The sequence below is a fragment of the Tenrec ecaudatus genome, chromosome 6, assembly GCF_050624435.1.
Source record: "Tenrec ecaudatus isolate mTenEca1 chromosome 6, mTenEca1.hap1, whole genome shotgun sequence".
NCBI classification, from domain to species: Eukaryota; Metazoa; Chordata; class Mammalia; order Afrosoricida; family Tenrecidae; genus Tenrec; species Tenrec ecaudatus.
In genome coordinates this window covers 58,312,994-58,339,568 of record NC_134535.1, presented here as the reverse complement: position 1 = coordinate 58,339,568, position 26,575 = coordinate 58,312,994, and the positions used below count along the sequence as shown (strand labels likewise).

Genomic DNA, 26,575 nt, shown 5'->3' with positions numbered 1-26,575 from the left:
GGTCTAGTTACAAGTAGCCAGGCAAAGTTCAGTAACTATCAAGAGCATCAAAGGAATGACGAATATAGAAGCATTTAGTTTTCTCTTCCCATTTAGAGAGGACGATTCGAGGGCTAGTTCCTCAGCTATCACCTGTATCTCTATGTGGCTATATCAAAGTCTCACCTTGTCTTTGCTATACAATTGCCTGCCCATCACGCTATGGAGTGGCATCACTTGATTAGGAAGCAGTGATTTCATGAAAACCACACACACACACACACACACACACACACACACACACACTCATAACACATAGCAGGTTAGAAACAGCCTCTTAACATGCAGTAAAATAGCTTAAGAACTCAGCAGAGCTGACTTTCTTAAATTACTGTCCTCTTTTTAGAAAGTCAGAAGCAGAAAGCAAAAAACCCTTGAATTCACAGCCACCGAAAGGCTAAGGTTAACTTGCCATGAACAGGTTTGAGAGATGAGCCCTAACCTCAGGGGACAGATGTTTTTCTTGTACAAATGACACCCTTTTATGTATTGTTCTCCACCATCCCCGCTCAAACAGCTACTCAACCTCTGAAACAAATTGCACCATGAGCACAGATAACCTCAGGCTGTAGGTCTGTAATCTGACTGTGGCCATCAGCAGCCAGAAATGAGTTTCTTTCTAATCAGCCTTCCATCAATCCCTAGTCACTCATATAAAGGAGCCCAGGGAGGGGAGGGTTCCTAGTGCTCTTCCTTCAGCACCAAGAGTTTGGACAGCGACCCAACGCGGCTGCAGCTGGCGCCCCTTCCTCTCGTGCTCCACCAGCACTGCTCCTACCCCGTTAGGCCCCTCTGCTGCAGAGAAAGAAAATCACACCGGGGCCCATGCAGCCGGCAATGATGATGTTTTCCAGTAAATACTGGGCAAGGAGAGGCCTCTCCCTGGATTCAGCGGTGTCCGAAGAGCTACTTGGCAGCAGTGTAACGGTGAGTACTGAGTCCCTGGCCCTCCCCAAAGCAGAGAGAGTCTTCCTGGGTAGCAACGGTCTCTTCCTCACCATGTGGACACCTGCTCACCATGTGAGCACAACACTTCAACTCCCTCCACCTTTATCAGCTCCTACCTTACCCACCTCCCTTTCTCCCCCCAAAAAGCACTTACCAATTGCTATGCGCTTACACACGCTTTTCTTCAATCTGTCAGTATAAAGTTAAAAAAACTGATAAAAACTAAGAACAAGAGGAAACAGTATAAAGATACTGTTTTACCCACAACAAAATTTTTTTGAAAGTTTATTATGAGGGAGAACACAGAAGGAATGAAATCCCTGACTTCCACCATGTTATTGCTTCTACATCCTTCCACTTATGAAGCTCATAAGTCAGTCTCACACACACACACACACACACACACTCACACACCACACACACACACACTCACACACCACACACACACTCACACACCACACACACACACACACCACACACACACACACACCACACACACACACACAGTTGCTTGTAGATGCAGACTAATATGATGAAAGCAAGATCAGGCTCCTTTCAAAAAGTTTTTCTGCATTTCTTGTTACTCTTTTGTCTTTTTTGTTTCAACCAATGGAGAACTGGAAACAACACACCACTGGCTTTAAGGAGTTTTTATATCCTAAATAGTAACAGAACAAAAATGCTATATATGTGTATATATATTTGTAGAGTCTAATTTGAGGTAGTAGCTGTAGAACTTAATAAAGAATGGCAGTGAAAGAAAAATGTATCCAGGTTCCTGTTCATTAAAAATATTAAGTAGTATTTCAGTACTTAACTATCAGGGTTTATCAGCTAATACCAGTTCCGTTTGTATCATGAAAAAAAGATCGGTTTTAATATTGCAGCTCCCAATAAATGCCAGAGGCCTGAATTGTGCTGACATATTCTTTCTGCTAACAGTGTTGAAAAGTAATCACAGGAAGTTTAGTAGAATTATTTAAATTGGTTTGCAAAAAAAAAAAAGAGGCCTAAACAAAAATGGATTTTCTAGCGTTTAAATATCATGAATATTTGGAATGAGATAGGACACTGAGGAATTTTGAAGTTGTAATTAACTGCTAGAAGGAAGACAAAGGAAATGCATTATGGTTAATGTAAGGCCTTGTCATGTAGAACACACCACCATCAGATCTGGGTGCAGAGGAGGAGGAGGAGGAGGAGGAGGAGGAGGCAGAAGTGAGAAGACTAAGAGATTTGAGCTTTCAATGACCAACAAAAAGTCAAATCTTGATGTCTGCCTAAACTTCTTTGCCCCAAGTAATAAGTAATAAAATGTGGTGGCGATCTTTTCTTTAATATGTACGTCTAGTGACGAAGCAATCCCAGCGACTCAAACAGAAAGCCAGGAAAGGGTCACAAGGAAGAGCAAGACACATACATCACGGTTCCACATCAAACACACGCATTTCCCAGTCCCACGGGGGTGGAATAGATCGGTGTGACTGCGTTCTCTTACGGTCGGGTGGAAGAAGGTCCTCTGTTTGCCTACCTGCACCTGCGTAGAGAGGGCAGACAGAAGTCATCGTTTTGCACTATCTGTTCAATGCAAGGTTCAGCTTTCTGCACGTCTGACAATGTGATTTGAGTTGCTCAAGTCTGTCATTCTCTTTACCCACCAGGACAAGTAGCCACTATTTATTTAATCATTGATTGCAGTATTGTGAGTGTGGATGAATGGCTAATTCTTTGTAGTTATTCAGAGTCTGCTGTTTGCTTCTAAAGACACACGTTCTCTCTTATCCTTTCTCTCTGAACTGTGGCCGGATTTTAAGTCATCTGACAGTTCTAGTTAAAACGAACACTGTTCTAGCTTCTGAATTTCTATAGGCAGATTCGTGTTGACAAAGGGGATCTAATTGCAGAAGGTAATGTCCCCTAGTTCAAGGTATGTCTTGCTGTACTCTAGAATGAAATAGATGGTTTTCCCTTTAAATTGAATTGAATCGAAAATGATTGTCATGAAAAATATCTTTAGTCCTATTTTTTGATGTTTCATAATTTTATGGTTTCTGTATGTTATAACTAGCAAACAGACCAAACTTTATATGATAAAAAACTTGAATGGTAATAATTATTCATAAATTATACTTTATGCTTTTTGATCATCATATTTCTTTGCTATTAAAGCAAATCAGATCTGCTATTAAAGCAAATCCTTTTGACATCAAGCACTTGAAGAAATCCTAGAGCCCTGGGAAGTAGTGTTCCCCAGTAAATGGGACCAGTAGTTATAATGGACAGCTATGAGTGACGTACCAACTTCACCTTGAGTTTGTGTGGATTGCTGAGGAATACCTGGGTGGGGGTAGGAGGTGGGGGACCTACGTATGAAGGATTGTTGTAACTCACTTTTTAAATTCTCTTCCTTCTTGAAGCCAAATAAAGCTAGCGCTGGCAAAAACGAGGACAAAAAAAGCAACCAGGGAAACGGCAAAAGTGAAACTGCTAGCGAGAGTGGCAAGACAGCAGTCATCTTCTCCCTGAAAAATGAAGTTGGTGGCCTGGTGAAAGCTCTGAGACTCTTTCAGGTGAATGGAAAATATCCTTACATAACTTGAAAAGGAGCTGGGCACTTGGTTGCAGACCTGTCACCTGTTATGAAACATTACTGAATTAATTTCTGCAGAATGTGTTGAAAGGCTTTGCATGCCCAACAATGAAGTAGGCAGATTTGTGTGAACTGTGGTTTATTAACTCCGAGGTAGGCTATTCGGCACTCTCCAGACTGTTGCCAGGTGAAGTCAGTAATTCAAAGGTGTGAGCCTAACACCTGAACAGGCAAACGTAAAAGGAGCCAAACAGGGTTCCTTTTAAATATCAAGAGCCTGCAGCCTGATGCGATTCGTCAAAGTTTGAGTTGTGCACACGGTCCCAGGAGCCCAGGTATCGCATAAAGTGAGATACAACCGCGTAGCAGTTGACACTCCACCATGTCTTGTTGTTTGGTGAGCTGCAGTGTCTTTTTTTTTGTTTTGTAAAGACATACTCCTTTTTCTAAAATCATTTTATTGGGGGCTCTTACAACAGTTATCATAATCCATCCATCCATCCACTGAACATTCAAGCACATTTGTACATTTGTTGCCATCATCATTCTCAAAACGTTTGCTTTCTGTTTGAGCCCTTGGTATCAGCTCCTCATCTTTCTCCCTCCCTCCCTGCTCCCCTTCCCTCATGAACCCTTGATGATTTATAAATTATTATTATTTTGTCATATCTTACACTGTCCGACGTCTGCTTTTCTGTTGCCCATGCCCCAGGGAGGAGGTTATATGTAGATCTTTGTAATTGGTTCCCCCTTTCTAAACCACTCCCACACCCCGGTATCACCACTCTTGCCACTGGTTCTGAAGAGATCGTCTGTCCTGGATTCCCTGTGTTTCCAGTTCCTATCTGCACCAGTGTCCATCCTCTGGAAAGACACACTTCTTACAGATAAGTGGCAGGGTTGGTGTTGGGTGCAGTTGCGTTGGTTCTGACTCACAGTGACCCTGTGTACAGCACAGTTAAACGCTGCCTGGTCCTGCACCGTCATCAGCACTATTCCCGTGTCTGAGCCCATTGGTGCAGCCACTGTGTCAGCCCATCTCCTTGGGGGCCTTCTTTTTTTGCTGATCCCATACTTTACCACGCATGATGGCCTTTTCCAGGGACTAGTCTCTCCTGAGAGCATGTCCATAGCGGTAGACATCTATCTTGTAGACATGCTGTAGCCTTTCCCCAGGCCCAAATCTGTGCGCTGAGCCTCAAAGAGGAGCCTGGTTAGGGACAGGAGTTAAGAATGGGATTAGAAAAGTCAGAAAAGCTGTTGCCCTCTTTCCAGGCTATACCTGATATCTCCCCTACGCTTCCCCAAATCACTGCCCCTACAAGTGTATTTGCTGCTTCAGGCAAATAAGCAGCCTAGATTTGTGCGCTGCCTTGGGTGGTTGGTGCAGTGGAAAGAAAACTCCGACCAGTGTACTTGTAACTTGCTAATCACCAAGTGCCTCCAAAGTTCCATTTGCAAAAGAGTAATAACTCCTACCGAATAGGGCTGTTGTGATGAGCTCATCGGAGTGGAAGCGCTTTGAGAAGTGCACACGTGGGAGGCATCGTTTGACTGCCTCTGATGACCACCCAAGGGAGACAGCAGCCACCAGAAGTAGTCTATGGCCTTGTTCTCACTTGACCTCGAAGGCAAGGAGCAGGCGCCATACACAGAGGTAATGGAAATCTGGAGAAATATTTTACCCGTAACGACACCATCTAGGGCTTTCTCCGCACAGTGGCCAGCGGCAGGCCGATTCAGTCTGACAGCTGCATGCAGTGGGGACGTCCCCGAGGAGCTGGCCATCACAGGGTAGAGTTTTCCCTCTGCCCCTCACTGGTCAGGGGGTGTTAGCTAACCCACTTAACCCAGCTGGACCTCCATTCCCTCATCTAAAGAGATCTACTCTGCCTCAACCAAAGGACGTTAGAAGTTCAAAGTGGCACAGTGGATGGGAAGAGTCTCTTACTTTTACTACCAGCCAATTTAGAATAGATGGTCTTTTTGCAAAAGTTCATAAGCATATGGAAATAGAGACAGTTGCCTGGTCCCAGGACTAGGCTCTGTATCGGAGAGGACACTGTTTGTCGGCCAATGGAGCCCACATGCCAGGACTTCTGAAAGCACCCGGGATTCTATTAGGAATTGTGCCGATCGATAATCAGAGTAGATCAGCTAGAGCTACAGGGAGGTGCTGGAGCTGGGATAATGGGGTAGAGGAGAACTTAGTCTTGAATGAAAGAATGTGAAAAGAAAAACGATCTAACCTGGAAACTATCAACCTTACTATCAAGTGTGACTTTACTGCCCTCTCTTCCACCGTGAGGAGAATTCATCTGCTCTCTGTAGGGTCATAGTTGTAATCACACTTGGCTGAAGCCAGCCCGGAAGGTTGCACAAGGACAGCCCTAGGTGACCCCACGTCAGGTTTTGCAGTTGTGTTTTTCTCTCTCTGTTCCCTAAGCGAGCTCTCTGGGGGGTACAAACGTAGGAGAAAAGTCCTCGTGATGGATTTCTGTAAGATTACAGCCATTCACAACCCCACGGAGCTCAGCTAGATGCTGCAACACCTGGCGCCTGGAGGCAACACGGGGTTTCCCGGAGGGGAGGGGGCTCTCAGGAAGTTATTTGTTAGTTGCCTTCAGAGATTCTCTTGTCACGACTTTCCCCGCTCCTTTTCCCTTTCCATACCACGTGGGCTACCATCTGAGTGTTTCCGCAACGTCAATCCTTCGCACACCACCGCTGGAATTTCTAGTCCTGGTGGCGCAGTGCTCACACCCTGCAGTGCGGTCTTGAGGTCAGCGGTTTGAAACCACAAGCCGCTCTGCAGGGGACAGCCAGGGCTTTGTGCTCCGAAAGCAGTGACGGTCTGGGAAGCTCACAGGGAGGGCCGCTCAATCTGAGGAGTCAGGATTGACTCGGTGGCAGCAAATTGGTTTCGGAGTTTTTGACTTTCTCAATATATTTGCCTGCTATCTGTACTATTATTTTTAAATTTTGTTTTTGAACTTCAGTTCACTTCAAAAGTAAACTTTACAGTACTATAAAATCAAGGTTAAAATTTAGTTTTCGTGGATATATATATATATATACATACATATATATATATTCTTTCCCCCCCCCAATCATTTTATTAGGGGCTCATACATCAATTGTGTAAAGCACATTTGTATATTCATTGCCCTCATCATTTTCAAAACATTTGCTCTCCACTTAAACCCCTGGCATCAGCCCCTCATTTGTTTCCCTCCCTCCGGGCTCCCTCTCCCTCTCCCTCACGAACCCTAATTTATAAATTATTATTTTGTCATATCTTGCACTGCCCGAAGTCTCCCTTCACCCCCTTTTCTGTTGTCTGTCCCCCAGGGAGGAGGTCACATTGAGATCCTTGTAATCAGTTTCCTCTTTCCACCACCCCCTTTCCCCCCCCCCTCCCAGTATCACCACTCTCACCACTGGTCCTGAAGGGATCATCCGCCCTGGATTCCCTGTGTGTGTGTGTGTATAAAGCAACCTATTTTTTTTCCTCTGAAATAATCATGCATTCCACTAGAGGGATGTGGACCACATCTGGGAAGTGACGATGCATGTTCACAATACTAGTGCATTTTCTATCTGTCTATTTGACACGGATCTTTATAGATACGAGTATATCTTTATGGCCTCTCTAGTGCATCAGGAGCCCTGGTGGTGTAGTGATTCCGAACTGGACTGTTAACCACAGGTCAGCGGTTGGGAACTAGCATCCGCTCTGGGGGAGGAAGAAGAAGTCTTCTACGCCTGTAAAAAGTTGCAGAAGTTCTGTCTTTGCAGAACTTAGGGGGTGGCTGTGAGTTGGAATGACTCGCTGGGAGAGGGAGAAAGACCACATACAGTTAAGCACTTGATTAGTACCAGAGAGACTAGTGGTGTGAATTCACCCAGGGGGACTTGGGAAGACAGGCTTACTGATCCACTTCCAAAAGGACCCCGACTTGCAAGTGCTGTGGAGCACAGTGCACAGCGCTGCACACATGAAGTCACCGTCATGGACTTGCTATTAACCACTTCACTTTTGGTTTCTATGCATATGTGTATGTATTCAATATATCTATATATATCCCATACACACACTTGTGTCTCTTCATAGTTCTTAAAGGGCTGCTTCTTCTTCAAATGGGGTTGGAAACCCCACACACGGACCTACAGTTCCCCCTTTGAGCCCACCGAAGCACAGAAGAGACTGTCTTTTGCCGGTTTCACAGGCCCTGGGCACCTGGTGGCCTGACAGCTGAACCAGAGCGGCTCGCGGCATCCCTTGATCGTCCCCTGATGGGTTTAGAGCTCTTGCTTATGTTTCGGCAGGAAAAATGTGTCAACATGGTTCATATCGAATCCAGGAAGTCCCGGAGAAGAAGCTCCGAGGTGGAAATCTTCGTGGACTGCGAGTGCGGTAGAAGAGAATTCAACGAGCTCATTCAGTCGCTGAAAGGGCAAACCACAATTGTGACACTGAACCCCCCAGAGAACATTTGGACACAAGAAGCAGGCAAGGCCTGATGTTGCTGGTCGGGCGGTTTTGCAACCTGCCAAATGTTGCAAGGGGGCGGGGGCGCAGTCTGTGAGCTCGTATGTTGAACACGCTCTGTGTTTTCCACAGAGCTGGAGGATGTGCCCTGGTTCCCCCGGAAGATCTCGGAGTTAGACCGATGCTCCCACAGAGTGCTCATGTACGGCTCCGAGCTCGATGCCGACCACCCCGTAAGTGTCCAGCCAATCGCCTCCCGCGCGCGCTGCGCTCGCCCTGTGCCAGGGCTTCCTAGTAGAGCGATTCATTAGTCGCTCTCGATGCCGAGAGCACGCTTGCAAATGACGAAGTGTCTCTGTACACACGCATGGCCAGGAGCAGGCTAGAAGGCTGATATTTCCACATAACATTTCTTTTTCCAAGGGTTGGAGAGAGGAGCAGATTCTAAACCTGGGTGCATATTTCTGTAGAATTAGACGTCTGGGAATATACTTGCAGATGGGGCCCCTTGGAAATGGGGTGAACTAAAATTGAACACAGCTTTGGGGAACTAGAGAGGGCTAGGCCGGGTGGGGGCCCAGTGGGAGGATAGGATCCGTCTTGGTGGGCCCTTTGACTGGAGGTGGTTAGCAGGAGCAAGGTGTGGTTGACTTCAAAGGAAAGGCAGAGGATTTCAGGACAAGGCCGTGATGGGCATGATTGCCCCCCCCCCACACACCTACCCCGAGTCTACTACCGTCAGTCTCTCCTCTGCGTCTATCAAAATGACCCCCTTGAAGGAAATAGGACACTTGGCTAAGCAGTTCCCATTATGTCCCAGTTTTTTATTTCACACAAGAGACCTGGAAATTCTCTAGGGTCAGAATGAAGTGCAGTTAATAGTGGGGAGAAGTAAGCCACGCACTCACTCATTACAAGCTCCCCCCCCTGGTACTTCTCCTTTACAAATGGACAGAGGAGGCGCTTAGCCACACCTGTCAGAGGCCTTTGTGGCCGGAGGACAACAGCTTTAACCAAACCGAAGACTAAGCTACTGCCCTTGCCACTGGCTTAACTGACAAGGAGCAAATGTGGGCATCTGACAGTGTGACTGTGCTCCAGGCCCACCCATTGCCAGTGAGCCAATTCCCACTACTCGTGGTCTGATCGGAGGCTAGAATTCCAAGATTTCCAAGGCAGGCAATCACTCCAAGAGCAGACGGCCTCTCCCTGCCCCTCAGAGCAGCCGACTGGGTTTGAACTGCTGATCCAAAGCCCAGGCCGTGCTTCTCAAGGCGGGTTCCTCAGACCCCCAGCAGTAACATCACCAGAGAGTGGTGGGGTTTTTTAAATTAAAATTTTATTGTGTCCTTGACAATTCACACCGCCACCCCTACATGACGTCAGCCGTTTCTGCACAGACTCCGTGACACTGAGGGGCACCATTCTCAGCCTCTCTCTGAGTTCCTCCTGCCTCTGTGAACACAAGGGGGAGCTTGTTTGCGTGCGCACACACACACGTCCATCTGAGAAGCACTCCTTTAAAGGAAACTCAGACGGCTCCAACAAGAGGGGACATCTTAGTCAAAGCGGTCATATGGCGCAGGATACTTTCAACTAGTCAGAAAGGTCTAGCTCAATTGCCTAGTTTCAAAAAGCTGAATTAACTCAAGGACAATATTTTAGAATGTTTCAGACTAATTCACATGGGAGGCTCCTTAGAGCAGTGGTTCTCAGCCTTCCTAATGCTGCAGCCCTTTAATACAGTTCCTCATGTGGTGGTGACCCCAACCATAGCATTATTTTCATTGCTACTTCATAACTGTCATTTTGTTGTTGTTATGAATCGGGCGACCCCTGCGAAGGGGTCATTCAACCCCAAAGGGGTCATGGCCCTCGGGTTGAGAACCGCTGAACTAGAGGAACATTGGAAAAAACGTTCACGAGGACCTTCAATAGCCACCCTTCCCATGCCCCTCCCTGCACGACTCTCAGGGGCGTTTGGTTCAGCACGGGCACCTGCTTTAAGAGATGAGCCCTGTTCAAACTGCACAGACGCCAGCTCTTAACTTGCAGGATGACCTTGGACAAGTCCCTCTACTTCTGCTCATCAAGTTCTTTCTGTAGAAAGTGGAAATAAAACACTTATCAGCCTCAGAGGGATGCTTGAACACAAGTCTGGCTAATAAAACAACTGGAAAGCATTTTGGCACAAGTAAATGCTTAGTTCCAGGATTGGAAATGCTGTATTAAATCATCCACACCAATCAATGCCTGGACAGTAAAGGAGTTCTCTGTAACCCGCTGTTTCCGAGTGCCCCCTTAGTCTAGTGAGAGAACCATTCAGCCTGGCAAAGGGGGCCAGTCCTCTGAGTGGAGCAGCCGCAGCAACGGCTGACCTTGAGATAAAAAAAAACGTATTCTGCTGTACTGTGTAAATTTTGCTGGGCTTAATTTTAATCCATTACTCCTAATTGCACTCACCGTTGATACAGTCTCTTCTTTTCTGTCCAGCCACTTGAAGTAATTGCAAGTGCTTAGAAATGCCATACTTCAGTGATTCTTTAAACCACATTTTTCTTTTGTAAACACTCCAAGTGCTCATTGTCAAAAGTTTGATATTGGTAAATTTGTGTTTTTAGACATAATTTTTGGTTAGGATGGGGGAGGGCTAAGTACTTTTTTATTAGATGGGATTTAATACATATATCATTCCATATTTCGATCACATCAAGTAGAATGTATCATTGCTACCACAGTTTCCAAACATTCTTTTTCTACATGGATCCCTTGACATTGTTTCGCTTTTACCCCGCCCCCACCACTGTACCACCACCCCACCCCCCGAACCCCTCGTTCAACTTGCTGTCCCTAGAGGTTCGTCAATCCTGGGTTTCATGTACAAGAAACGGAAAAGCCTATAACCCAGCTTCAAGAAGGTGACCTCCACTGGCATAGCACCTCTGAGACACACTCTCATATGAACAAGCAAAAAGCGAAGAAAACAATACAAGCCAAAAATACAGAGGAATTTGGAAACCAGATCAGGTCCAGCCCGCATCATAGGACCTACGTACTTTTTATGCCCAGGAATGATCACAATCTTGAGCCAGACACCCAGGCCTCCGGAATAGGCTGTCACGGAAAGGGCTTGCCATCTAAGAACAGGCTGCCCACGTTTCCCTTTGCTGTTAGCTGCCAGGGACTTGGCCTCCTGATTCATGTTGACTGCTCACACAGCCCAAGACACACTGCGGGGCTGCAGTCTGCCCATGTTCAGCTGCAGATCAGATGCTTGGGATTTCTAGGATTTTGATCGGCTGATTTGTAGAAGCAGCTGCCTGGCCTTTCCTCTTAGGGTTCTCTACCTATCACTATGGAATCATTTCTGACTCAGGGACCCTGCGTGGGGTTTCCCAGGATGTACATCTTTACAGGAACAGACAACTTCATGTTTCTCCCACAGGCCTCTTGGCGGGTTTAAACCACTGACCTTGTAGTTAGCAGCCCGACCCTCACCAGACAGTGCTACCAGGACTCCCCAAGTTCTTTCCAAAGCAAAGCAAACCCAACTCACTGCCATGGAGTCCCTGCTGACTCATCCCTCCCTGCTGTGGGTTTCGAGACTGTAGCTGTTTACAGGAGTAGCGAGCCCCCTCCATGGCCCCTCAAATGGGAATGGACAGACAAATCACCTGGAGGAGGTTTAACAATGCACAATGGGATTCCGTTGTGACCAGGAGTGGACCTGAGATTCTGCAGTTGTAGCTGGCTCCCATGAGGCTTACATAGGAAGCCCGGGGTCTCAGTTTTGAAGAGCAACAGTGTAGACTGGGGGAGTCTGACTGTGTGGTGCAAGCACTTGTTTTGGTCATGTCTTGAGGCTTGCCTGAAACCTGTTGAATCAGAATTTTCAAGGAAGGGACCCGGAATCTGTACTTTCAAAAATTGGCCCGAGATTCTGATTAGCTCTCAAGTTCAAGAACTAATGATCTAGCTTCTCACCATGAGCTTCCCACTCAAATCATCTCGGGGTCCTCATCCCACAGCACCGGAATCACAGTCTCTGGGCAAGGGCCCAGAGTTGGAGTATTTTTCAGAGCTTCCCAGGTGGGGCAGGCGTGCAGTAGGGCAGGCCTGCTTGGGAGAGCTATGTGAGTGCTACTCTAGCTGAGCACATTCAGGTGCAGCCTGGCTCTTCAGTTCTGCTTGATTTAAGTGGGAGGAAGCAGGGCAGGCTGGTGTAGCAGGTGCTACTGGGCTGGCACACACTAGGGTTGCTGGGTTTAGCAAATAAATATACACAATGCTCAGTTGAATGGGAATGTCAGGTAAACACTGAATATTTTCTTAGTATACGCATGCACTAAATATTGTGTGGAATATGCTAATAGTAAGAAAATAAAACACTGTTGCTCTGAAATTCAAGTATAAACTGGGAATCGTATGTCTTATCTGGCAACTGTAGCCCTGGCTTCAGTCCAGTAGAAGGGGCCAAGGAAGGTCGTGTCGCTGTAATTGCTAGTGTTGTGAGCGCCCCTGTGGCACTTTGCCAGCTTGTGGTTCAATCCAGGAAGCTGGACCAACCACAACTCTGTGTGATCACTGCCACACTGTGCTAATGAGGCATGATGAGTAAATCGCTCTCCTGCATCCCTGGAAAAGGTGCAGTTGTTTACTGAGGAAAGAGAGTCCAGATTCCTCACGAAGCCCAGGAGATTCGGTGGCTGTTGCCATGGTGTCTGGTCTGGCACCACCAGGGAACAGATGCTGCAGTGTTGGTGGTGGTCTTGTTTTGCTAACCTCTCTCTCTGTTTGTCATGACCTGCTTTCTTCTTCTTCTTTTAATAATAAAGGCGCTTGGAATTCTTCTGTTTACAATCACGGGTCATCAGATTTACTCCGGAGTGCTGAAATACTTTTTAGATTTACCAGAGCTACCTTTTTACATCAAGGAGCTCCGATGGACTAGTGGGTTATGCATGGGGCTGCTAAGCACAAGGTTGGTAGTTCAAATCCACACTGTGGGGGCAATATGAGGCTTTCTGTGCCTGCAGGGCCAATCTGGCCTTCCTGCTAGGATTGCTAGGAACTGCAATCCCTGCGCATCATGTCTGTCAGTTGTCACTGGCCTGACGTTGACTCCTGATGGCCCCCTCTGGCTCAAGCAGCACTGTGCTCCATAGAGCTGACAGTGACTAGTTCTTGGAAAGTAGATAGCTCTCTCTCTCCTGCGGTGCCTCCGAGTTGACTAGAACGCCCAGCCTTTCAGGTAGCAGAGGAGCACATTAATGCTCCAACCACCAGAGACTCTATCCATCTTCTACAGCAGGAGGGGTTACCCTCTGCTCAGGTCACAGGTGATAACACACATTTTTGTACACACACGTTAGGGTCACGCAAGCTGCCCGTGAATCCTAGTTTAGAAATTCCTGATTCACAGCCCAGAGAAGAAAGTGCTAGCATATGGGATGTGGTTGCTTTGCTGGGGGAGCGTGAGAGAGATTTCAGGTGCATTTGCTCCACACTCAATAGGAGTAATTCTCTCGTTTTTCCCCAGAGCGAGTCTGGGAGGTTCTTGGTTTAGCTCCACCGGAGACAGGCCTGCGAAGAGTTCTGACATGCTGGCCAGTGCTGCTGCCGGCCGACTAGAGAATTCATTAATTTCTCATGAGAGTGAAGTTCCTCATGAATAATCCACTGGGTAGAACTGTCGGAGGTGTAGCAGAGGTCATCTAGGCTGCCATAGAGCCGGACTCTGTCCTATCTCAGATCCCATAGCCACGACAATTGTCTCCTTGCCTGGCCTCCTTTCTCAGAGGAGCACTTGCTCCCTAGGTAGCGAGCGTTCTGGGCTGCTGGGTCACATAGGTAAGAAAGTAAATGGAAACAATTCCTTCTGGGCTTCCCGCGGTTTGAAGAAACAACCTTGGGAAGAATTGAATAGCTGAAAGTTTCTGAAGGAAAGGAAAATGGAAACTCCTTTGAAGAGAGGAGAGCTTTTTTTCAGCAAGCCAGCAAGCTCGTTCACAGGGATTCAGTTGACTGAAGAAGGACAGACATGGTTTTTAATTTCCCCAAGTGCATGGTGATAGATGGAAATCTAACGTTGGCTAAGGCTAATTAGAACCATAGGAACTCAGTGTGGAATGGGGCTCACCTGCTACCTGTGCATGATTTTGCATTGTGTGGCTGAAGCCATAGAATACAGCAAAACCTCTTTAATTCATGCTAATTTGGGGATTTGATGATTATTCTGAATAATAGAATTTAAATACATGTGTAAATTTTAGTCACTTATCCGAAGCAATGAAAATGAGGTTGGCTAACTGAATAGCCATGTGAAAGAGATTTGTTTTAATGAATGGGATAAGATTAGTTTGCATTTAAGGTCAGTTACATTTAAATAATACTTGAAAACAAGAAGATATTTTTCATAAGTGTGGTTAACTAAGTATTCTGCCTACTTAGTGGGAAGGTGAACGTTCTCCTCAACTCCCAGAACACATCCCAAATGAGTACAGCCGAAGCTTCAAGGGGGGTTTGCTGTGTGCAGCACCATTTGCTCTGTCTGTGCCATCCACTGGCCAGGCGGGGTAAGAGTTTCATGTGTGCTGAGCACTTGGTAAACACCACGGTGATGCTCCTTTAGGCTTTCTGTAGCTGCCATTCCTGTGCTCAGTTAACTAACGCAATCTCTTTCATTTTTAAGGGATTTAAGGACAACGTCTATCGACAGAGAAGAAAGTACTTTGTGGATGTGGCCATGGACTATAAATAGTAAGTACCTGTATAACTCTTTCTTGTGACTGGTCACTGGCCAGTTAACAAAAACACGTGCTGTGCTAAACAGACCTGTCTTCTCGTCAGTTTAACTTTTGCAGGAGCCAGATATGAACCATTTGAAACACTTTCCAACTCTGTAGGCTTGAAATGCCACCTTGATGCGTGACATCTGGTATAATTGTAAAATAACGAGGCCCGTGGGCCATGCGCCAAACGCTACATTTTCACCATTGTTTTTGCAGCTCCATGAAGGCCAGGATCCATTTTTTGTACACTCTACAGAGCCCAGAAAATGTGTTTTAAATTTTTACTTGAATTTTTGGAAATTCCCTTCAGTGTCTAGCCTCGTCAATGAAAGTAAAGGATTCAGCAAGAATGGTGTTATCAGCCACACAGAAAAGAATCATGCTTGCTTTTAATGGGAAGGGAAAGTTCTGGAAACTGGCAGGGCTATGGGCAAGTTTTGTACCCATCGGCTTTGGGTTGGGATGGAAGTGGAGAGTCTTGCGGCTGCGAGGAGGACGTGCACGGCACACAGCTCTGTGGGGCAGCAGGCACGAATGCAGTGTGTGGACCCGCCGCAGGCCAGCTCTAGGGAGTAGAGGGATGCCAACCTTCTGTTTATTCTCTGCTCACCAGTCTAGCCCCAGCCCATCGAGATGCCCTCATCCTTTGTCTGCTAGGGGAGCAGCTGCAGAGTTATGTCATCAGAACAAAATGTAAGCCCATGGCTGGCTGAGGCTAGAGCCTTCTCACTCTCGTTGACCCTCGTCCAGAAGCTTGGCTGCTTTATGGGGCAGGCTTGTTCTTGGCGAGGATGGAGGACGTGAGGGTGGAACTTCAGGCAGAATCGTGCTCCAAAAAGATTTCAGTGGTGCCTCCATGGGAGTGAAGGTGCCTTGTATGTGCGGTGTCTCCGGGTGGATTTGAACCTCCAATGTTTAGGCTAGCAGCCAGTTGCACCAACCAGAGATGCACATAAGTGTCACACACATAGTATGTCTGTATAAACACATATATGCATATGCTTGTAGATATGTGTGTGTCAATGACATAGATACTGTGACACTCCAAACCCCGGACTCTGAGCACACAGGTGATTAATGGCAGCTGAGTGGGTTCCTCGCTGCCCGGCTCATTGGAGCCAGGTGCTTGCTCCTGACCTCACCTGATGCTCTGTGTCCCCCTCCCTCTGCCCTAGCCCAGCAGCCCCCATTCTTTCTCTACCTGGTTTGGTATCATAAAAACCAAGACTTCTTGGTACACGCTTCTCTACTGTATCTCCTCTATTTTCATCTCCGCTGCTCCAGGGCTCTCCTATCGCCCCTCTCTGGTGACATTCTGCTCCCTCTTGGCCTCAGTGTGCGCAGCATGCCTTTGCCTCAGCCCAACCGCATGCCACCCTTTTGCCCTCAGCCCTGCTGCTCACCTGGCCAGCCTTTGCGTGTTTTCCAAGCACCTTGCCATGAGGGGTTGAGCTCACATTGTCCCATGAGGCCCTGGCAAGTCATCATGAGTTACAGCACTGGCTTTGCAGTGGAACCAGGTCAGACTTGCAGAGACGGAGTCTGGGAAGAGGCATGGGAAGGGCAAGGAGCCCCCGTGGCACAGCGGGTTAAGTGCTGGGCTTTCAACTGCATGGTCGCCAGCTCACCCCCCCCAGCAGCTCTGTGGAAGAAAGAGGAGGCTGTCTGCTCCTTTAAGATGTACAGCCTTGGAGACACTAGGGAGATGGCCCACTTTGTCCTATAGGGAGACGATGCGTCAAAATTGTCTTGATGGCAATGTGTTTGGTGGGCAGGGCAGGGCAGGCTGTGGGGCATGAGCTGTCTAAAATATGGTAAAAAGCTCAAGGCCTGGCAGAGCCATTTTTCTTAGATAAGCCAATTCTGTAGAATTATGTGTGTGGGTGTATTAAACTACCCATGCACTTACACACGAGCACATGTACATGCGTGTGTTTTATACTTGTATGCATGTGTTGTACACAGGAAAATGCACACATCACAACCATGTATATACATGTATATACACACATATAGAAAGGATTTTGTTAGCCTAGTGATTAAAGGACTATTTCAAATGTTACTGTTGTGGTGACATTCATAAACCAAAACCCCAGATCACTGCCATTGATTCCATTCTGACTGGCAGTGACCCTATAGGACAGGGCAGAATGGCCCCTGCGGGTTTCTGAGGCCCTAAACCTTTATAGGAGGAGAAAGCCTCATCTTTCCCCCTCAGAGTGGCTAGGGAGTTTGGAATGCTGGTGTCGTGATTACCAGTCCAACTGGAAACCCTCTACACCACCGGGGCTCCTGGGTGACACTACGAGGATTGATATAGATGAGACCGCCATTGCGTTCTGTAAATCTGCTACACAAGACCCCCTTAAAGTGTTGGAAATCAAGGAGCTTGCTTTGAGGAATAAGATGCATCTAACCCAAGCCATGGTGCTTTCAATGACCTCAGATGCATGTGAAAGTTGGACGTTGAAGAAGACTCCATGCATTTGAATTCTGGTGCTGGTGAAGATTGCTAAAAGTACCATGGACTGCCACTGCCCAAATGACAAACACACCTGTCATGGACGCAGGACAGCCAGAAGGCCCCGCAGAGGCTAGATGACAGCACTTTCTCTCACATACTGTGGACGTGTTCCCAGGAGAGAGCAGCCCTGGAGAAGGACAACATGTTTGGGAAAGTAGAGAGGCAGCGAGACAGAGGGAGGCCCTCGGTGCCATCAACTGACCCAGTGGCTGCAACAGTTGGCTCACTATGAGAACAATCGTGAGCATGGCGCAGGGCCAGTGGTGTTTTGATCGGCTGTGCACAGGGTCTCTATGAATTGGAACCGACTCGACTGCACCTAACAACACATGAGGCAAACAGTTTCAAGGGGCACTGAGCATGCGGAGCCTTGTGGCTTTGAAGAAAACCTATTTAAATGGGGCTGAGAGGAGAAGAGCATATAGTCAGGCAGAGGGAGGATGCGGCTCTCCATGCTAAGCGTGTCCACTCATCACTTTTCATTGTCCATAGTGGGATTGAGGTGCAGGGGGAGGAAGGTAGGAATGGGAAGGCGACACTGAGGGTGATGCAGTGTAAGGAAGGGCTGGAGGGCTGGGGAGTGTCCGGCTCCAGGTGCCGGGCTCTGCACAGCTGAATGCTCCAGGAGAAACTTCCCACTCATGGTTTCACAGTGAGAAGCAGCTCTCGTGTGACTGAGGCTCCCTTGTTGTCATCATAGCACCAGAGGTGGCTCAATTACAACCCGAGGGTCGTTCAGTGGGCGCAAAGTCAAAGTAAACGGTGTTTCACTGAAGAGAGTTTGAAGGGCTATTATAAGAGCTCACACTTAAAAAGATTTTTTTTTTTGATTGGGGACTCTTACCGCTCTTATCACAATCCATACATATATCCATTATGTCAAACACATCTGTACATATGTTATCATCCTCTTTTTCAAAGCATTTTCTTTCTACTTGATCCCCTGGCATCAGCTCCTCATTTTCCTCTTCCCTACCCCACCCATCCTCCCCCCTGTCCCCTTGATAATTTATAAATTATTATTTCTTTTTTCATGTCTCACACCGGCCACTGTCTCATGTCACCCATTTTCCTGCTTTCTATCCTCCTGGAGGGGGCCATAGGTTGATCATTGTGATTGGTTCCCCTTTACTCCGCCCCACCCCACCCCTACCTCCCCTTATTGGTCCTGAGGGGTTTATCTGTTCTGGATTCCCTGTGTTGTGAGCTCTTATCTGTACTTTGTTTTTTAAACACTTTGTTTTAAAAAAGAAAAAGCCACACCCCACATCAAGCTCATTGCCACTGAGTTGTAAAAACACCCAAACCAAAGCCATTGCCATCTAGAGGATTCTATGTAGGGTACCGAGACGTTCCGTGTTTAGGGGAGCAGGCAGACTGCTTGGGGGGCAGGACCACTTGGAATTCATGGGCCAGTGCAACCTCTCACAACGCTCTCCCCTACTGAGTCCAGATGGACTTAGATTGAATAAGGAAGTGATTGAAAACGCAGGAAGTGGAGTCGGACAGTCTAGGTTTGGTCCTGCTTCCCTGCTTCCTAGATGGGTGATCTGGAAAAGCTACACAACTTCACTGTGCCTTGCTTTCTTCATCTGTGAGCAATGGCTGACAGTAGGACCCATCTCATAGGGTTGTGGTAAGGGTTAAAAAATGCCTGGGCTGTGCTTGTCACATGATCAGTAACCATATGTGTCAGCTATGGTCCCCACCCCACCCCAACTCCATTTCCCCCCAGGCTGTTTCTAGCTCACCTGTTGTTTCACTCTTTAGATTGATTAATATTATTGTTTGTGCTGCAGTCTTAATATATCCGAGAACACTGTTCAACTTTCCCTAAAGATAGAAATATCACATGGACGGGACTCCTTCAGCTTCATATTTAAAAATGGCTGCATGTCCCGAAGCTTTTCCTGGCCAATGTCTCATTATAGAGCAGTTTCACAGACAGCAATCTGATTTCTCCATCTGTCCCTCTGCTGCACGGTGGGGACTTTCATCTGTGATGCAGTGGAAGCTATGCCACTGGTATTTGAAATAATAGCCAGGTGAGCCACAGTGGATAGGTTTCAGTGGAACTCCAGACTGATGGTCTGGGAAGAAAGACCTGGCCTCCACACATTGGTCCACGAAAGTCCTCTGATCCAGCAGACCATTGCTGGGCACTGTGCTGGAAGATGAGTCCCCTTGGTTGGAAGGCACTCCAAAGACACAATGGCTACCACAACTGCCAGCAATTATGAGGAGGGGACAGGACCGGGCAGTGTTTGTCCTGTTGTGCCTGGGGTCATGATGAGCTGGGGCGGTCTTGATGGCAACTACCAACAGTCATAGTGCCATTGTGTGTGTGTGTGTGAGAGAGAGAGAGAGAGTAACAGAGAGAGAATGAATCTGCCAACATACAGTTAACAGATTTCCATTGAATGCTGCTTATTAGAGGATGAAGTAAGGTAGATGCCTCCTACCAGGAGATGCTAAATCAGGAAAATTCAAGATCTGTAGAAAGTAGAGACCAAACTATCATTCTGTAATGTCCCTCATGATGTCACTGTTGAGACATTTATGAGAATAAATTTGAGACTGAATAGAAGGGGCAGCCAGAGTGTGTAATTGTGTGGAAAGAAACTTTGGAGCTCATGTGCATGCTGTGGGTGAGGCAAACAGTTAAATGCTTGATCGCTAGTATAAAGGTTTGTGTTTCGAACCCACTCAGAGGCACCTTGGAAGAAAGGCCTGGTAATCTGCTGCCAAAAGATTCCAGCTGTGAAAATCCCATGAAGCCCAGTTCTACTCTGAAACACCTGGGACGCCGTGAGTTGGAATTGACTAGCTGACAACTGGTTTACATTTTTCTCTTTGGCAGGCTAGCGTGTGGGTCAGGAGTCTTGGTATCGTAGTGGGTTAAGTGCTGGGCTGCTAGCCACAAGATCAGTGGTTCAAAACCACCAGCAACTCCACAGAATAAAGATGAGGCTGTCTGCTCTGGCAAAGACTGACCGTCGCTGAAATTCTAGGAGGCAGTTTCACTCTGGCCCACAGAGTCATTAGGAGTCCAAATGGAGTTGATGGCTCTAGGTTTGGTTTGGTGTTGCTTTTGCATGGTGCTCGTGGGCTTGGGGCACAGATCCTAACAAACCCTATGTGGGTCTTGGCCATGGTCTCCAGTTTGCCAGGCAGTAGGCAGTTTCCTTTCAGTTTACAGAAAATAAAGATGTGGTTCCTAATTGAAATTGGTTTTTTTTCCTCCCCAGCTAGTGTTCATGGCTTTCTGAGTGAACAAAGCAGAAAGATGTCGATAAAATAATTACTTAAAATAAGCTCATGTAAGTGGCTGTTGGCAGTCAGCTATGACCTGATTTTCCAAGCCAAAGCTGGGAGCCACAGGTCCGAGGAGCAGGTTATTTGAAATTAGGTGGTTCCTGAGAAATCCAGCATGGATTTTTAAATTGGTCATAAAACTAGGGACCCTTCTGATGTGGGGAGAACAAATCAACTCCGTCACAAGTAGTCAAAGCTTCCTGGTCCCTGGGGACAAGGCAGAGACGTGGTCAGAAATATGTAAGAAGGTGGTCACAGCTACTTTGGGGCTGTGATTAGGACTGGCAGGTGGCAGTTTGAGGCAGCTCAAAGGAGGGCAAAGGGAAAGCAAAGAAATTTAGAATAATATCTATTGAAACCACAGCCAAGAAGCTTGTCAGGGATCGGTGTTGAATACTGTATTTTCTGTGATCGCCTTGAAAGGATAAAGCAGGGGGCAAAGAATCAACACAAGCAGAGAAAAAGGAAAAATTCCACTCTATGATGAACACACAGCAGGCTCAAAGTCTGTATTACCATGAACCCGGAATAGGAGAGGGAGCAGAGAAGTGTCACGCTGGGAACTGTCGATAGATGCCACTCAGGCGAGTTGCTGATTGACAGCACAACCCAGAAACACTATTGATTCCCAGCGGCCTGCAGCTGCCCGCACACATGCCCGTGCTGGGCAGCAGGAGAGCCGGGGAGGCCTAATTGGCGAGCCGATATGATAGCCCCAATCCCTCCGGAGTGCACACGCCAGACCCGAGGATGGCCGCTCTGCAGGAAGAGGGCACCGTGGCTCCCACGGTCTTCCAGGGGACGGCTGACACACGGACCACACCTCCTTCCCCGCAACCGCAGACACGCAGTTCTAGCATAAATAGGACAAAAGCACCCTTGATTAGACAATGTGATGTTTGCGTGGACTTGCAGTTCACAGGACTTGGAAGTGCATGGGGGTGGGGTGGGGGCTGGTGGCGTGAAGAGAAAAAGATGCCCGCGAGGTTGTGGCTGTTCCGGTTGCCCGACCGACCCCGTGTGTCCTGTCATTGGTACCTTCATATGTTTGCGCTGATATTCGCCTTGTTGCATTTTTGTAGATTCCACAATGGCTAGATCTTGGGGCGGGCAGGGGGGAAATCAGCAAAATGTTTTCTTCATATTAACTAGAAATAAATTTTTCAGTGAGGGCTATTATAATGACAATGTTCAACAATGTGCATGCATATTTAATTTAATGATATTTTTGTTGGGGACAGTGGTACTTATTTCAATCCATCTTACTCCCTTGCAAAGAGGCCCCGCGCAGCTCTGGCTTTAATTATGCCACTCTAGTTGGTGTAAATTAATTTAGAATATTATTATCATTGTCTTTTATGATCAATGAACCTTCTCCCGATTGAAATTAAGGCGGCACATAAACCTCATGTTCTTCTCCTGGGCTGCTGCTTCTTTGAATTACGGTGTGTAATGCAGAAGTCTGACCAGAGTGCTCCTGGGAGACAAGGATGGCGAGACTTTGCCTTACACACTTTGGACGTGCTGTCAGGAGAGGCCAGTCCCTGGAGCAGGGCGTCCTGCTGGGTACAGTGGAGGGATGGTGACAAAGAGGAAGGCCCTCCACAAGTTGGACGACACAGTGGCTGCAACGGTGGGCTCCGGCACAGGAACGCTTGCGAGGAAGGTGCAGGGCCAGGTAGTGCCTCGTTCTGTTGTGCCTCTATCGCAACGTGCTGCACTGATTTGATGGCTATCAATGACAAGAACAATGGAGAGACATGGATTGCATTTTCTGAGTCAGGCGACCATTCCCATCCTCCTTTTCGGAGCTCATCTCCCATTCACATAAAATTACTGCTCTCTCCCATGTAGGCCCCTCAACCAGAACATCTCTTCTATTTATGAATGAATAATACTCTCTCGTATGTATATGCTCACTTTATTTATTCATGTACACACTGAGGAACAGTTCATTCCTCTTGGTTGCCGCCTGATGATCTTTTGAGTTGAGATGCCAGTTTGATCCCATATAGCTAGATCTTAGAAGACCACAATGTTCAAGACAGCCAGCGTTCACTAGTTAGGTTAACGTACTGGTTAGTTTTAAAAAACTTCAGGGGATATTTTTGGTTTAACATTTATAGTTTAAAGATGATCACAGATCAGTTGTTTCAGAACCAGCCTCCCTGGTTTCAAAAAGTCTGGATTCCTTGAACATCAAAGGAGATTTTGTTCTCCATCTCCCCACTTTTGATCAGGATTCTCCTATAAAATCTTCGATCAAACTGTTTAGGAGTGCTAGGGGAGTCAGAACCAGCTCCATGGTAGTGAACGTGATGGATAGCACTAATTTATAGGACTATTATATGTAAATCAAGCCATGTGGTGACTACATTTAGGACATTACATAAGAAGTGCTGCAAAAGTACTTACTACCGCTGTTATTTCCACACTGTACACTCGCTCTCCTTTTTGGTCTGTCCTTGTGTTCCAAACTGTTTTTATTTCTATGGAGGTGATGGTCACATAGCATAAAGCGAGCCATTTAAAAAGTGAAAAATTCAGTGGCATTTCATATATTCACAGAGTTCCACACCACCCACCTCTAGCTAGTCCAAAAGGTTTTCAGTACCCAAAAAGGAAACTCTGAGCCCATTAAGCTATTACTCTCCATGTACATGTTTTGTCAGCCCTTCTCAATTCTCACTGTCATTGAGTCAATTCTGGCCCTGTGGGCTTCTAAGTAGAAAGCCTCATCTTTCTCCTGAAGAGTGGCTGGTGGTTTCAAACCGCTAACCTCCTGGTTAGCAGCCCAACTCATAATCCTTATGTCACCAGGGCTCATCCATCAGCCCCTGGACAGTACAAATCTGCCTCTAAGGATTTTGGATTTTTTATATACATGGAATCATAATATATAGTCCTTTATGTGTAGCTTCTTTCACTTAACATAATGTTTTCAAGGTTTATTCATGTTGCGTGTACTTCATTTCTATTTATGGTGGAATAATATTCTATCATATGTACATGCCACATGGTTTTTATCCATGCATCCACTGATGAACATTTTATTCCTTTTGGTTGCCAGCTTTCTCACCTTTTCTGGCCCAAACCTTCCCTTTTTCTCGGACCCTCCTCTGATTTTTACACTGTGTAAGCCAAATTATCGATGGCCATGCAACAAATTATCCCCAAATTTAGCAGCTTAAAAGAAGACATTTACTAACTCACACAGTTTCTGAGGGTCAGGAATTGGGGTGCAGCTTAGCTGGGTGATTCTGAACCAGGATCTCTTCTGCGCTATTGGACAGGAATGCTTGTCAGCAGCTGGAAAAACTGTTTTGGGAGCTCACCCCCATAACATGACTGTGGCAGGAGGCTTCAGTCCCCCCAACCCCCCCACCACATTGATCTATCCACTGGGCTGTCTCAGTGTCCTTAAGACCTGGCAGTGGAATCTCCTACATCAAGGGATGCAAAAGAGACGTTCACAAAGACCATCACTCCTGCTATATTATCTTGCTCTCAAAGACCAACCCTAATGTGCTGTGGGAGGAGACTGTAGAGGAGCATGAGTATAGCAGGTGGGGCTCATTGGAGGCCACTGTGAAGGCTGGCTGTCACAGGTACTTAGGATTCCCCCCTCCCCTTTTTGTCTGCATGCATGTGCACATCTTCCAGTTCTACAGAATGCTTACATATTTCCTCCATCTGAAAAAGTGACCTTCCAGGCCTTCCCAGGTCCGTGAGACTGAGCTCGGATCAGGTTGGAAGGGTAGGTTGCAGCTGGGCCACGTCAGGCTCTGGATGACTGGGGGAGGTGGGACTGTTTGCTGTCTGTGGACCTCTCACTGGGAAGATTCTGTTAGTTTTAGCTTCCTTTGTTCAACTCCAGCTCTGGGGTAGAGGCCCTCTTAAACATCCTTATTTTCTCTCCTCAAAATAAGCCTTTGGAGTAAGAGCTATTATTGTAGTGATTCTGAAGACAAGAAAGCGAAGGTTCAGTTCAGTAAGTGGCTTAGTGAAGGTGACACAGCAGACAGCGTCACCTGCAATAAGCACCAGTTGTCGATGGTTCAATTTCTCTGAAATGGAGCGGTAAATTGAAAAGTAGAACAAAGGCAAATATTTGTCTGACTAGGAGTGTGTCCCAAAGGACTAGCCTCGTTTCTGAGGAAGGTCACTAAGGGGGAGGGGTGGGGGGAGGTGTTCAAGACCCCCTCTTGAGTGCCTTTCTCTGCTTAAGCGGAGCTGCGGTTCTTTGGTCCTGAAGTGGGTGCAGCGTCCTCCACTTGGGTTGGTGGTGGCATCCACAAGCTGGAAGCAATCACAACAGAACTAAATGACTTGGCGTTTTCAAAAGCGGGTCTGCTTTTTCCAGAAAACTCATTGCCTTTAAGTTGTGGCCCTGTAGGCCAGTAGATCTGCTCCTGAGAGATTCCAAGGCTATAGTCTTTATGGAAGCTGTCTGCTCCATCTTTCCTGAGTGGAGCCGTTGGTGGGTTTGAACTGCTGACCTTCAGGACTGTGTGCTCCACCACTGCACCGCCGGGTGTCTTCTATCTGAGACAGATGTCCCAGCATATTTGACAGCAGAGTTGTGAACATTGACCATGTACACTCGTGTGTAAGCTGAGTTTTTCATCACAGTTTTAATGCAGTTTTTGTGGTAAAATTAGGTGCCTCGGCTGATATTTGGGTCAGCTGATACTCATGTAAACACGGTAACTCGCCTGAGAGTGTGGAGTCAGGACTCAGACCAAACTATTCTGACTTCAAGGTTTAGCCATCTAGCAGGTTGCTGGGGCGTTCTGCCAACCGCCAGCTTTGGTGCAGAGGATGTCCCCGCCAGTGTAATTTTCCTGTGTTTTCCCAGTTCCCCTGCTCTTCTCTAGCCCCCCCACCCGGAGTCTGACTCTCATGGGATCTAGAGGGAATGGAAGTAAACACAGCTGGGCTGAGGCTTGAAAAATAATTGCCAGGGTTTTGCCATTCTCTGGCTTTTACTATTTATCAGCTTATTTGTTTCTTGGCCTTTAAAATTTTTATTTATTGAATTACACTCTGTGATTCATTTATTCTGAGGGTAAGTACACAGCTAAACAGAGACGCTAAGACAAAACAGTCCCAAGTGAGGACCAGTGGGTACAGCCAGTTTGGGTGAGCTTGTGAATGTTCTCCTCAGCTCCATCAGCTCTGAGAGAGAGAGAGAGAGACAGAGAGACAGACAGACAGACAGACAGAGAGAGAGAGAGAGAGAGAGAGAGAGAGAGACAGACAGACAGACAGAGAGAGAGAGAGAGAGAGAGAGAACTCTCATTTTAACCTTCCCCTGTCAAAGTAGGAAAGCAATGGTCAGTTACCCCCTCCCCCATCTACATCATCAAATACCGCTTGAAGTCTGCAGGAAGCCTACTCGATGGAGATTTGACAGTATGCCATTCATTTTAAGATACGTGGTTAGATACATAGATACGGAGCTGAAGTGCTTTGGCATGAACATATTGGGCTTCCAAAGCCAGCATCTCACTTCTCGGGAGGTCTTCTCATGCTGCTGTCTTGCTCGATGACGATGACTCTGCAGGATTTAGCCCCAGGTTTGGAAGGAAGGAAGACGCAGGTGCTGAAAGGAAACTAGCTCCGGCCCTGAGTAGAGCTATGTTTGGCTGCCTTCCCTCATATCTCCAGGTTCCCAGTGTGCTACCTTTGGGGGGGTCCTTACGAGGGCGGATCGCCCCATAAGCTTTGTAAGCATTGATCCACTTGTATTTACTTACTAATCTGAGTGAACAATTTCAAAGACGTTGTGAAACTCATGTGAACTTATTCAGATAGACTAGTAAGTAAGTACAAGTAAACCCTTGCTTACCTCACTTGCTGGGTACTCAGTCCTT

At 47.0% G+C, this 26,575-nt stretch overlaps 1 protein-coding gene across 2 annotated transcripts in view; it reads left to right on the top strand.

Moving 5' to 3' along the window:
- The first annotated feature begins 864 nt into the window (after positions 1-864).
- Positions 865-26,575, top strand: part of TPH2 (tryptophan hydroxylase 2) — a 131,661-nt gene continuing 105,950 nt past the window's right edge. Inside the window, exons 1-5 of one of the 2 annotated variants that reach the window (XM_075552768.1) lie at positions 865-960; positions 3,363-3,557; positions 7,907-8,090; positions 8,202-8,302; positions 14,761-14,828. In XM_075552768.1, the coding sequence (XP_075408883.1) occupies positions 865-960; positions 3,363-3,557; positions 7,907-8,090; positions 8,202-8,302; positions 14,761-14,828 (644 nt within the window). Of the gene's footprint in view, positions 967-3,362; positions 3,558-7,906; positions 8,091-8,201; positions 8,303-14,760; positions 14,829-26,575 lie in introns of both variants that reach the window. The other variant, XM_075552769.1, reaches the window with a different exon arrangement.